The 12,686-nt window shown below is 35.3% G+C and overlaps 2 protein-coding genes across 24 annotated transcripts in view; both read left to right on the forward strand.

The window, feature by feature from the left end:
* The window catches only part of ttn.1 (titin, tandem duplicate 1), a 140,013-nt gene that overhangs the window by 23,557 nt on the left and 103,770 nt on the right, over positions 1-12,686 (forward strand). For 15 of the 23 annotated variants that reach the window (XM_058786720.1, XM_058786727.1, XM_058786724.1 and 12 more), the window contains 15 exons: positions 123-401; positions 2,045-2,314; positions 7,669-7,959; positions 8,165-8,452; positions 9,152-9,268; positions 9,371-9,644; positions 9,741-9,924; positions 10,047-10,127; positions 10,253-10,520; positions 10,612-10,644; positions 11,022-11,231; positions 11,328-11,405; positions 11,488-11,514; positions 11,704-11,760; positions 11,853-11,897. In XM_058786720.1, coding sequence (XP_058642703.1) covers positions 123-401; positions 2,045-2,314; positions 7,669-7,959; positions 8,165-8,452; positions 9,152-9,268; positions 9,371-9,644; positions 9,741-9,924; positions 10,047-10,127; positions 10,253-10,520; positions 10,612-10,644; positions 11,022-11,231; positions 11,328-11,405; positions 11,488-11,514; positions 11,704-11,760; positions 11,853-11,897 — 2,502 coding nt within the window. The remainder of the gene's footprint in view (positions 1-122; positions 402-2,044; positions 2,315-7,668; positions 7,960-8,164; positions 8,453-9,151; positions 9,269-9,370; positions 9,645-9,740; positions 9,925-10,046; positions 10,128-10,252; positions 10,521-10,611; positions 10,645-11,021; positions 11,232-11,327; positions 11,406-11,487; positions 11,515-11,703; positions 11,761-11,852; positions 11,898-12,686) is intronic. The other 8 variants (XM_058786728.1, XM_058786744.1, XM_058786721.1 and 5 more) reach the window with 7 other exon arrangements.
* On the forward strand, positions 4,969-7,582 carry LOC131546806 (titin-like). The gene is made up of 3 exons (XM_058786803.1): positions 4,969-5,725; positions 5,820-6,104; positions 6,231-7,582. The coding sequence occupies exons 1-3, from the start codon at positions 5,416-5,418 to the stop codon at positions 6,539-6,541; spliced, it is 906 nt and encodes a 301-aa protein (XP_058642786.1). The 5' UTR covers positions 4,969-5,415; the 3' UTR covers positions 6,542-7,582.

Raw genomic sequence — 12,686 nt, forward strand, 5'->3', positions numbered from 1 at the left:
CATCCCAGGATTACTGTCATCCCTTCTTTTCCATCTGATATATCATTCAAATCAAATCAAAAATCAAATAATGTTGCCAATGTAATAATGTTTTGTATTTTTTTTCTCCTTGCATGTTTCAGTGCCTCCAGTTTTCAAGAAGAAGATTTGTGACATGCAGAGCAACATTGGCAGCCCAGTGAAGTTTGAATGTGAAATTGAAGAGACACCCAATGTGACCTTCAAGTGGTTCAAGTCTGGCTCAGAGATTAGACAGAGTGACAAATTCAGGATCATCAGCAGGCAAAGTACATCATCTCTAGAGATCCTCAACCCAACAAAGGATGATGTTGATGAATACAGCTGTCGCGCTTCAAACAAGCACGGTAGTGACACCTGTTCTGCTAACCTGAACATCACCGGTGAGTAGCTGGTTTTGAATTTATATGCTTTGCTTTAGCTGCTGGCAACTCTCTCTTCAACAAAGGTTACTGATTTTAAAGGTTTCAGAGTTTTTTTTTTCCTTTCTCCATCCTTTACATCCAATCTGCACTCTTCTGTATGACAGAGTTGTGTACGTTTTGTAATGTTATATAAATATATGTTGCATCTTATATTGTGTGTAGTGTGTAGTGATTATGAAATTACTGAAGACAGAAATGTCACATCTTTTAAGCTCTTCCTCTTAATGTTATTCTTTATATTCTCTCTTTTTTACTTAATACAATTAATCCTCCTGTGATCAGTGCTACCTGTCTCTATAACCATGTCTGAACTAGTTTTTTTTTTTTCGTACTCATTTTAGTAAAATTAATACAAATGCTATTTTTTTTTAGTCTCTTCTGATTCAATTCAGATATTATATACAGGTTACAAAATGTTTTTTGGTTTTTGGTGGCCTTATGTGGTAGAGATAGCTGATATAGACAAACTCAGATTGATTCCATTTTAAAAATGGATATTCAATTGTCTATTGAGTGCATATTGGATTGTAGTTTTGGGAGTTCATCTGTTTCAGTCATGTAACTTTTTCCAGCTCATCCACCATGTTTATGACCATTGGTGGGGGGGGGGGAAGAAACAATTGATCACTTAATTTGATCTATAACAATCCCAGAAGCACAGACCATATCCAATTCAACTCTGTATAGCTGTGCTCTCTGTATGCTGAAGTTATATATTGAGATGGATTGTGGATGAATATAAATAAATGTCCTGTCAATGTTTGTTAGATTTATTTGGGTCTGTGCTAACTTGAGATCTGTAAAAAAATTGTTCTGGGATCTGCGTATGGATCAAATCCAGTAATTGATGTTTCCTTCTTGGTATCACTGTTCATGTATTTTTGTATTGACTTCCATAACTTCTCTCTGCGGGTGGTCATAAATAAGAAGGATGAGCAAAAAAAGTCACATGTCTGAAACAGATGAATAGGGTCACTATGATTAAGGACGGAAGGAAGATTCATAACATAGTTGGCTTTCAAAAATGGCAAGACTAATCTAGAAGATAGTGAAAGATATTGCTTTGCTTGTATGGTAGGGAGAAAACCAATTTTCTTTGGTGACAGAATATGGTAAGTCCTTTTTAGAAAACATGTTCTAAGTGATAAATGTTCTGTGTTACCTGATTTATGATGTGCTTTAGTGTATGTGTGCGTATGTGTATAGAAAGGTATGGATGATAAAAATGCTGGTTATTCAGCACTTAGCACCTACTCACAAAAGTATTTCCACACACCTTGCATTTCTTAGAATTGTGATGGTTTGTTTATGAATTGTCAAGGTCTTTGGTTAAATGGTTAAAGCAGGCATATCTGTACAAGCACGCTGCTATAATGTGCACTTATCTGTACAACTGCACTATACATAAAGGAGGCATAGTGAGGGATGGCCCCCCCCAAAAAAAACATATTTTTCTATCAGACAGTGGAAATGAAGCTGGTCTAATGTACCATTACTAGGTTGGCTATGAAAGGTTGTTATAGTTATTGTTACCAAAACGATCAATACTATTGAGTTCATGACTATGGTTATGCTGAAATCCATTTAATTTTTATTCTCAGAAACCCCACCCATCACAAAAGAATTACCAATGCTGGATGTAGTGAAGGTGACCGGTGCTTTATTTGGGAGTGAGCTCATTGGTACTGTCCCGTTTGAAATGAACTTGTTGAAGAATAAGAGACATGCCAATTCTGACAAAAATATTTTTGAAGATTTAATTGAATATTTGGATACACATGCATTTGAAAGTTCAGATGTTGGGGAGTACCAATGTTGCCTATCAAACGAAGTTGGAAAAATCACTTCAAAATCAATTGCTATGATAAGAGGTTAGTATGCTTGAGAAAGACAAGAAAAGAATAATACCTGCAGGTTCCCAGCACTAACAGGTGTGTTACTAACAGGCAGCGCGGGCTACAATGGCTAGCTAAAACTGTTAACAACGCTTTCAAAATTAAGCAGTTGCTGTTGCCATGACTTATATGATTCAGTTCTAATCTTTCATGGTTGACCTGCAATATCAACATTTTTAAAAGACTTTGATCAAAAAGAAAAACACCAGTGCAATAAAATTAAAGGTAAAAGTACAGTACAACTTCTACAATTTCTGACTTTTTACATAGCTTTACATCGTGTCAGGAAATGCTGATCACTCATACAACCTTCAAGTTTATTCTTGAGAACACAAACACACCAAATAATATAATGAACTCTCAGTGGTTTTATTAAACTTTTTTTTTTTATGTTCGTAAAATTGATGATCAAGAACTGACTGCATTTAAGTTTTTTTTTGGTTTTTTTGGGGGGTTTTTTCACTGGATTATACAGGATTATTCTCTTCACTTCTTGATTGTTCTTCTGGCTTTGAATTTCCAAAAAGGCCGGTGGGATTCCATACACCGATTCTTTGTCCTAGAATCCACTCTTTACAAATACCTTACAATGAGACCGTGTGTTGGTATTGAATTGCTGGAATAATTGGTTGTTCCGCTTCTCTTGTTGTTAAAATTTGTCAAAAGGATGCAGGATCTTGAGATAGTTGAACATGTTTTTTGCTCTCTTTTAGATTGGACTGTGTTTTGCATACTTTTTCTATATTGGACAAAAATTAATTCTCTGTATATTTTGAAGATCAAATCTTATATTTTTTGATTCATGTTTGCTGTTGTCGAGTGATATAGTGCCTTCACGTATCCTGTGTTTATGTAATTGTAACTAAGGTTGTTTGGTTTCAGTTAGTTTTCTCTTCATCCGGATGTATTTGCCCCGCTTCATCTTCTTGTTGTGGATGTCAGAAACTAAGGATTTTTTTTTACTGGTTAAAGAATAATGAATCTCTTGACAATGGTTGCTGGCAAAATTGAATGCAAAAACATCACTTTTGGAAAATGGTAAAGAAACAATGAACAAACTCTGCATCTTCTTAAAATGTTCTTATTCGAATCAGAACCACATGCCTTTCTTAAGAATATACCCAATTTCTTTGAAAAGGTGGAAAAATGGAAGAGCTTCAAGAGAAATCTTGTGTTTGGAAGAAATTGAAAAGGGAGAGCAACTGCAACATTCTTCAAAAAGGACCCATTCCATTCCATGTTGAGTCAATATTTAAAGGATGAACGAGTGAAGGATGGCATACAATTTGTGGCATTTTTACTGGAATACTGAAATCTCTTGTCTCTTGGATTCTTGGATTTTGCAATGAAATAACCAGTCTAATAACTCTTGTTGGTCCTCAGTGTTTTACCTCTTACATGGAATGCAGAATTATGCAACAATTAAATGGTTGAGGAATGGAAAACAATTTTTCCTATTTTTAGGAAAACTATTTTTGCAGAAAATTCCACTGTCTTGCAATACCTACAGGAACAGTACAGATATGGATGTCTGTGTTCTTGCAAAAATGTGTAATTCTTTAAATCAGATGCTGTTTACTGTGCTCTACATGGATTTCAGTTATTACTGCTATATTTAAATAACTTGGACTCTTAGAACTTAGAAAGAACTGGAAATGACACTTCTCTAATATATAGGCCTATATATATTTTCTTGGACTAAAGCTTTTCAATCCTCTTCACCTCAGAACCTGCCCGCTTTGTGAAGAAGTTGACAGAACTATCTATTCCAATGAGCAAAAAACTAAGACTTGAATGCACAATCACTGGAACTCCAAAAATGTTTGTCACTTGGTACAAGGATGGCAAACAGCTCTATGCTTCATATCGATACAACACCAAAGTTACATCAGATTCCTGTATCCTGGACTGCCTACATGAATGCAACAATGAGACTACTGGAAAATACTCATGTGAAGTTGCAAACGTTTATGGGACGGATATATGTCATGCACAAGTAGTGGCAGTTACAGGTTTGTAATTTTTACTCGGCTCTTGCCCTGCCCATTTTTCAAAGTTCCATACCCATGGATTTTGCCCATGGATATAAAAGGAATAGTTTGGTTGGTTTTGCAGATTTGGTCCGCATGTCACCTGGAATGGTGTAATTTTTGTTCATTATGACTTTTTTTGTACCATTATTAAATTATTCTATTTGGGATTCTTAGTTTAAATGAAAGATTCCAGTAACTGTACATGCAGAACTGGAATAGGTACTTCTGTAATATAAAGGCCTATATATTTTTTCCTGGACTAAAGCTTTTCAGTCCTCTTCACCTCAGAGCCTTCCCGCTTTGTGAAGATGTTGACAGATCTCTTTATACCAATAATCAAAAAACTAAAACTTGAATGCACATTACTGGAGCTTCAAAAATGTTTGTCACTTGGTACAAGGATGGCAAACAGCTTTATGCTTCATATCGATGCAACACCAAAGTTACATCAAATTTCTTTATTCTGGAGTTTAGTGCAGCATGAGTGCAGCAATGAGACTACAGGAAAATACTCATGTGAAGTTTCAAACATTTATGGAATGGATATATGTCATGCACAAGTAGTGGCAGTTACAGGTTTGTAATTTGTACTGGACTCTTGCCTGCCTGTCTCCCAAAGTTCCATACCCATGGATATAAACGAAATAGTTTGATATTGCAGCGTTGGACCGCATTTCACCTGGAACGGTGAAATCATGGTTTTTTGGTCATCATGGTTGTTTTTTTTTTTTTTTGGTTGGCAACAATATGGTGTGCTGCTGTGACATTTTGCACGTTCATTGAAGTGGCTCAAGCATCTTAAAAGAAGTCTATTTGGTTCTATATCAAGGATGCGATGGGAGCTGGCATGTTTTTTAGTGCTTGTTGTTGTGGGATATTGATCATCTAGAGTTTGCATCTGCAAGTTTCCTGAGGCACGCTTGGAAGATACTGCATACTTCAACAGATTTGAAGAGTTGTTTCTAAAGAACAATCCGCATGTTTTAAAAGTTGATATGTTGCCAGTTTGTATAGTTTTTTGTCGTTGTTAAGAAAATCATTTAAATGGATCTGGTGATGTTCTTCTTAGAGCCTGCCCGCTTTGTGAAGAGGTTGACAGACATGGCTATCCCACTCAGTCAGAAACTTAGACTTCAGTGTACATTCACTGGAGCACCGAAGATGTTTTTTACATGGTACAAAGATGGAAAGCAACTGTACGCCTCATACAGATACAACACAAGGATCATTGACAACACTTGCGTCTTGGAATGCCTCCATGAATCTAACAATGAAACACCCGGAAAATACTCTTGTGAAGTATCAAATTCCTTTGGCACTGATATCTGTCATGCCAATATAACTACAGTTACAGGTTCGTATGCCATCCTAGTTGACTTATTTACAGATATTTTTAATGTTTAGGCAGACATAGCTTAAAAATTATTTCACTAATTTCTTGTTCTCAGAACCTGCCCGTTTTGAACAGAAGCTTAAGGACAAAAAAGTTGCCATGAGCAAAAAACTGAAGCTTGAGTGCACATTTACTGGAGCTCCCAAAATCTTTGTCACCTGGTACAAGGACGGAAAACAAATATATGCCTCTTACAGATACAATACTCAAATTGTTGGAAACACCTGCATTCTAGAATGTCTACATGAATGCACAAAAGACACTCCTGGTATATACTCCTGTGAGGTGTCCAATTCCTATGGAATTGATATCTGTCAAGCTGAAGTGACCACCGTTTCTGGTTAGTATGCCTTTAAAGGCTCTTTATCCTAAACTTAGTGTTGGATGGAATTCTAGTTGATTCTCTAGCCAAAGCCAGTGGTTTGCAAGCATATTGATGATGCTCATCCAATATTGTTCCTCTTAGGACCTGCTCGTTTTGTGAAGAAGCTCACAAACCAGTCTGTTCTGTGGGGACAAAAGTTGAGACTTGAATGCTCCTTCACAGGAATTGAAAAACTGTTTGTCACATGGTACAAGGATGACAAACAGGTCTATGCTTCATATAGATGCAACACAAAAGTTATTGGAAACACTTGCATTTTGGAATATCTCCGTGAGTGTGATGAGGATACTCCTGGAAAATATTCTTGTGAGGTTACAAATGAAGATGGATCAGATATTTGTCATGCGCTGGTCACCCTTGCGACAGGTTGGTTAACTAATTTAGTTAGTTAACTAATGTAGTCAGCTAATTTGAGTGAATTTGCAGATTTCCATTCTTTCCATACGTTCCAATGCACTTCTTTTCTTTAATCTTAAAGAGATCATCTTTCTCTAGATAAACTGCTAGAATTCAACATGAAACACTGCTGGCATTTAAAAAGGAAATATCATTCCAAATTAACAAAAAAAAAAAAAAATATATATTATTTAATTAGAGTATTAAAAAAAATTAAAAAACCCTCAAAAATAAGCTCCATATAGAGTACACAGCGACTTTTCAACAATAGCACTGGTGCAAAATAGCCAAATGCAAACTATTGTTATTTTTTTAATAGTGTTATTATTTATATATGATTATAATGTTTAGCAATGTTCATAATTAGCTTTTATTTTTATACTTTTTAATATTCATTTTAATTTTAGTTTTAGTAATTGTGTTTTGTGCTTGTTAGTTTTTGTTTATTTAAGTTATTTTAGATTTAGTTTTAGGTTACCGCTTATGTTCATAATTCAAATTTCATCTAATATTTTTATTTTATTTTATTTTAGCTTGATTTCAATTAACAACTATTTTAATCATTGTAGTTTTGGTTAACAGTAACAACACTAATGCAAGAAACATTGTAGCAAAAATGCATTAAATACAGTTGTGGCTGCTTCGTGTAGTACACAGCTTACACTTCAGGCTTAAATTTCATGTTAACTCTATAATAATCACATTTAACAGACCTTGAGTAGTTTAATAAGACACTTTAGTCTCCTTTTCTACAATAGAATTAATCTGCTTCTCTACTATACATTTAAATGGTATTTAGTATTGGTTTAAAAGCTTTTTATTTCTAGAAGTTAGATTGGAAGGTTAGATTGGAAGTGCCATGGCAGGGGCATTGCAGAAATGAATCGTTTGGTCAAAGGATTGAGAAGACTAATACGAGAGACTGCAAAATTGAAAGTGTGGATAAAACTGCACGCCTAGCTATTCTGAAAGCCGAAAAGACAGATGCTTGTCTTGCCATGCAAACAAAGAACTTGATTTAAAAAAAAAAAGAAAACAACACACGAGTTTCATTAAACCATTTATGATATGTATTTTGATTAAATATGTGACCTTGTGTGTGTGTAATGTGTTTTGTTTTCAGATCGCAAAATTCCACCAACTTTCACTAAGAAATCCTCAGAGCACATTGAGGATGCAGAGGGAAAATTGGTGAAGCTTGAGGGTCGAGTATCTGGGTCACAGCCTCTATCTGTAAGCTGGTATAAAGATAACAGAGAAATTGACACTTCTGACATCTATGACATTTCCTTCAAGAGCAACATGGCTGTGATGTGTCTCAAGAAAGCCACAGTCACAGACAGTGGCGTGTATACATGCAGCGCTTCTAATGAAGCTGGCACTGCCTCCTTCCAGGTGGTGGTTAACATCACAGGTAGTCAATATTATCTTATTGCATGATTTCTTATTTCTCACTTTTTGTCTTCTTTGCATGTTAGTTTCTGGCAATTCTGTTTCTGTGATTTGTTTTACATTCCACTTTCTGTTGTACTGCATAAACATGACCTCCCCTATTTTTCACTGAAAAGCACAGGTAAAAATACTGTAATTTTTCACTTTTTTTTTTTTTTAATATCTAGAGCAAAAAAGGCCACCGACTTTTGACATTCCCCTTAAACCAGTGACAGTGAATGAGGGAGAAAGGCTAAACCTTACCTGCCATGTCTCTGGGTCTTCACCAATGACGATTCAATGGATGAAGGACAGAAGGGAGGTCACTTCCTCTGCTAACACCAAGATGATATTTGTGGATGGCACAGCCACCCTGGAGATAAACCAGACATCCAAAACTGATGCAGGAGATTATCTGTGCAAGGCAACCAACAGTGCTGGTAGTGAATTCTCCAAGACCAAAGTCACAATCAAAGGTAATTGGAAGACTATTGTAAATCTAACTTTTCTGTAATAATCATAACCAGTGTATATTTCAATGCAGCAAAATTAAAAATGTAGCATGTGAAAACTAAACTTATTCTTGGTTTCAACTCACATTTAATTAGTTTTTCTTTGATTAATGTTCTACTTTTGGGTGTAATATTTTCAGCTTTTCTAACAGTACCAAGTAGAGTTTAAGCTAATGTCTGAATTTCTTATTTCATTGTCATGTGTTTCAAAATCTTTACCCTCTTAATGATTTCCATATCTTGTTTTGTTTGCTCCTTAAGTGCTCTGGATCCATCTGATCTTGCTGTTTCTTACAAAGTTTTACATTTTTCATAGTGCACCACTAAGCTGCAATGTTTTGCTGTGATCTTGATAGTATTTTAAAAACATTTGTTTTCACATGCATACGTATTCTTGATTCACCAAGGATCTTTTTAGACATGCATTTTATCTGAATAGCAAAGCTTAAGGCACCAATGCTTAGACTTGCATAAATTGCTAACTAAGGTGCCCGAGTTTGACCTATGAGCTTTATTATTTTTTGTTAGTGGATAGTTTTTGATAGCCTAAAGCATATGCATTAAATTTGTTAAAACGCTGAGATGTGCCTAGAATTCTTATCTAGATTTCAGTCCATTTTTATAAGTTACTTAATATGTTGTTACATTGTCGGCATTACTCAGATAAAGCAGGTGCAGCACCAACAACAGCACCAGCAGCCCCCACAGCAGCTCAAACAGTTAAACAACTGGATAACTTGTTCTTCATTGAGGAGCCCAAGAGCATTCATGTTGTTGAGAGTAAGTTGACGCTTTCTGCTGAAAGGTGTAGATATGTCTTTTTATGATTAGTGTTAAAATTTTGAATTACATGATGGAATCACATCATATTCTGGATTACAGAGGGTACAGCTACCTTCATTGCTAAAGTTGGCGGTGATCCCATTCCCAATGTGAAATGGATGAAGGGCAAATGGAGGCAGATGACTCATGGTGGTCGCATCAACATTCAACAAAAAGGCCAAGAGGCCAAGTTGGAGATCAAAGAGGTGACCAAATCTGACTCTGGTCAGTACAGATGTGTTGCTTCAAATAAACATGGAGAAATTGAGAGCAGCACAGACTTGAATGTTGATGAGAAGAAAGAGTCCGGACCAGAGGTGGTCAAACTGAAGAAGTGAGTCAGAAATTGTGGTTTTCTTTGGCAGAAAAGCTCAAAATCACAATTCTCTTAAAGATTATAACCTTGCACTCTTTTTTTTGTTACGTTCAGGACTCCATCAAAGCAGAAAAGTCCAAAGGAAGACAAAGACATTGACATTGTTGAGTTGCTAAGAAATGTAGATCCAAAAGAGTATGAGAAATATGCTCGCATGTATGGAATCACAGACTTCCGGGGTCTCCTTCAAGCTATTGAGTTTCTGAAGAAGGAGAAGGGTGAAGAAAGTGGAAGACCGGTAGATAAATCTATATTGTTTTGTCTTAATAGCTGAACAAAAATCTTATGTTTTCCTACACCTTATTGAGATAGAAATCTACAACAAATAGCCTTAATCAGTGCCCTTGTTTTCTGAATCAGGAAAGTGAACATGGAAGAGAATATGATGAGGATTTGGCTAAGTTTGTGTCTGATTTGCAGAGGCAAATGGAACACAGTGAAGTATGTTCCTTCTTTGGGAAGTTGAAGAACCACTGCTTCAATTTTCAGACATATATTCATTTTGATGCATATGCTAATCATATGCATGTTGATGACCTAAATGTATGAATATTTTGTTTTTGCAGCCTGTTACCCTGCTTAAAGACATCACAGATCAGACAACGCAAGTTAACAAAGAGGCAGTGTTTGAGTGTGAGATTAAAATCAACTATCCAGAAATTACACTGTCTTGGTATAAAGATACACAGAAGCTAGAAACTAGTGATAAATACGACATTAAACTCGTGGGCGACCGTCAGATATTGAAGATCAAGAACTGTCAGACCAGTGACCAGGGAAATTACCGTGTCGTTTGTGGGCCACATATATCCAGTGCCAGACTGACAGTGTTGGGTAAGTCGATTTTGAAGACCTTGTATTCTGCATTCAAATACCATTTTTGTGCCTATAATATTCTGAGGCACATTACCTCAATATTCTACAGAGAGTCAAGATCAGGTGCAGAAACCATCACCTGGTAAGAGGGTAGAATTGCATTGTAGTGGAGTGCTTACTGACACATATTATAGATTTATGCCTTATACCATATTCACTTCAGAATGAGAAGGAGGGCCACATAAATTGCCCAATCATGTGAGGAAATTACTAACCTCTTCTTGTTTCTCTACTTTTTTATTTTTCCTCTTAGTGCTTTAAAATTGCTTGGCTATAGTGGTGTTGATTGTGTACCAACAAAGTGTTGGATTAAACAAAAAGTGTGTGCGTTTGAAAGCACATTTACATTTCTTCTTATTTCTTTCCTCTTTTCATTTTTTTTTATTATTATTTTGATTTTATTTGAAAACAGTGACATTTTGAGATAATTAACCATTCCAAAACTTTTGTTATTTCTAGCTGATCAAATTCAATTCACCAAGCGCATTCAAAATATTGTGGTGAATGAGCGTCAGTCTGCCACTTTTGAGTGTGAGTTGTCTTTTGACAATGCGGTCGTCACCTGGTATAAAGATGCATGGGAGCTTAAAGAAAGCCTGAAATATACCTTCAGGTGTGAGGGACGAAGGCACTTTATGATCATCCGTAACGTAACATCTGATGATGAAGGTGTGTACATTAATCCTAACGTACTACTTAGTGGCTCAATATAAATATAGAATTAAGCAGATTTAAACTAAATTAACTTTACTGGAAATCTTTTAGGCGTGTACTCTGTGATTGCGCGCCTGGAGCCTGTTGGTGAAACTAAAAGTACAGCTGAGCTTTATCTGTCAGGAAAAGGTAAAATCAACAGCAGCATCACTTTGTGGCTTGTTTACTAGAGTTTAGTTAACAGCAATTATATTTTACCTTTTTTTTGCAGAATTTGAAATAAGAACACGTTCTTTTGGTAAGTGGTTTGTTATGCACTAAATCATTTCTGAGAATTGACCATCTCTAATTTACTCCTCAGTCCCCTACCCCAACTAATTTCTTTACAAATTCTGCAAAATGTAAAAGCAAACTTTATTCAATGAAACCATTAAATAATAATAATAATAAATACAATAATAAATTAAATTAATCTCAACCTGTCCAGATGTTCCAGATACATCGATACATGTGCCATATGTGTCATCTGTGATTAGTTTTAAAGGTAAGACTAAAACAAATAAAGAAATGTATAAATAGAATACCATAATGTCCCATAGTTTCATTTTAACTTACCTGTTACCTTTTGATTAAAAGAAGAATCCTCAGAATTTCATTATGAAGAGAAGTTTGAAATAACAGGTACTATTTCAAATTAAAATTAATGTGTAATGTTTCTTAACCTTTAATATGTAAACTTGGTCAGTACATTAAATACACTAAAAGACTAAACACTAAATGTTTCCGTCACGTCAACCCCTGAATGCATCGGTTAACTAATATTACCATATCATTAGCACATTACCCCATTTAATCTCACCCTGGTATCATCTAAAATGGATGTTCAATTCAAATACAACTAATGTAATATGATCATGTTCTAAAGTTGGTTTTTGGTTATCTCTTTTTCTTTTGGTTATCTTTGCATTTGCACTAACATCTGACCTGAACGAGATTTTGTCCAACACTGTTGTTACAGAATTGTGTTTTTTTTTTTTTTTTTTTATTTAAATTAAAACATAAAACAATTTTTATTATTGTATGGTAGAGTCTCAGAACTGGACAGTTCAAGAGGGGAGTGTTACTTATGAATTCTCTTCACTGTACACTGTAGTTAACAGTCTTAGAGTCTTTAACTAGGAGCATAACATTTTGCTCGTCTTATTTGTACAGTATGTGTGACTTTCTTCACTCATCTTCATGATAATTCTTTTTTTACATATCATATTTTTTTTGTCAAATCTTTTATGTGTATTCCTTGTCTTTTTTATATAACTGGCTATTAAACATCATCACTGCCTATCCCTTTCAATAACCATCTCCTCCATCATTTTCAATTCAGCATCATTAACATTTTTAATCCACAGGTATTGTGCTGCAAACCTTGTGTGTGTGTGTGTGTATGTTTGAAACTGAATTTGTGTGTCAATG

The sequence above is a fragment of the Onychostoma macrolepis genome, chromosome 09 (assembly GCF_012432095.1).
Source record: "Onychostoma macrolepis isolate SWU-2019 chromosome 09, ASM1243209v1, whole genome shotgun sequence".
Taxonomy (NCBI): Eukaryota; Metazoa; Chordata; class Actinopteri; order Cypriniformes; family Cyprinidae; genus Onychostoma; species Onychostoma macrolepis.

Coding starts and splice junctions, on each gene's coding strand:
- LOC131546806 (XM_058786803.1), top strand. CDS start 5,416: ATGGATCTGGTGATGTTCTTCTTAGAGCCTGCCCGCTTTGTGAAGAGG. Junction 5,726..5,819: donor CAATATAACTACAGTTACAG/GTTCGTATGCCA, acceptor TCTTGTTCTCAG/AACCTGCCCGTTTTGAACAG. Junction 6,105..6,230: donor TGAAGTGACCACCGTTTCTG/GTTAGTATGCCT, acceptor TGTTCCTCTTAG/GACCTGCTCGTTTTGTGAAG.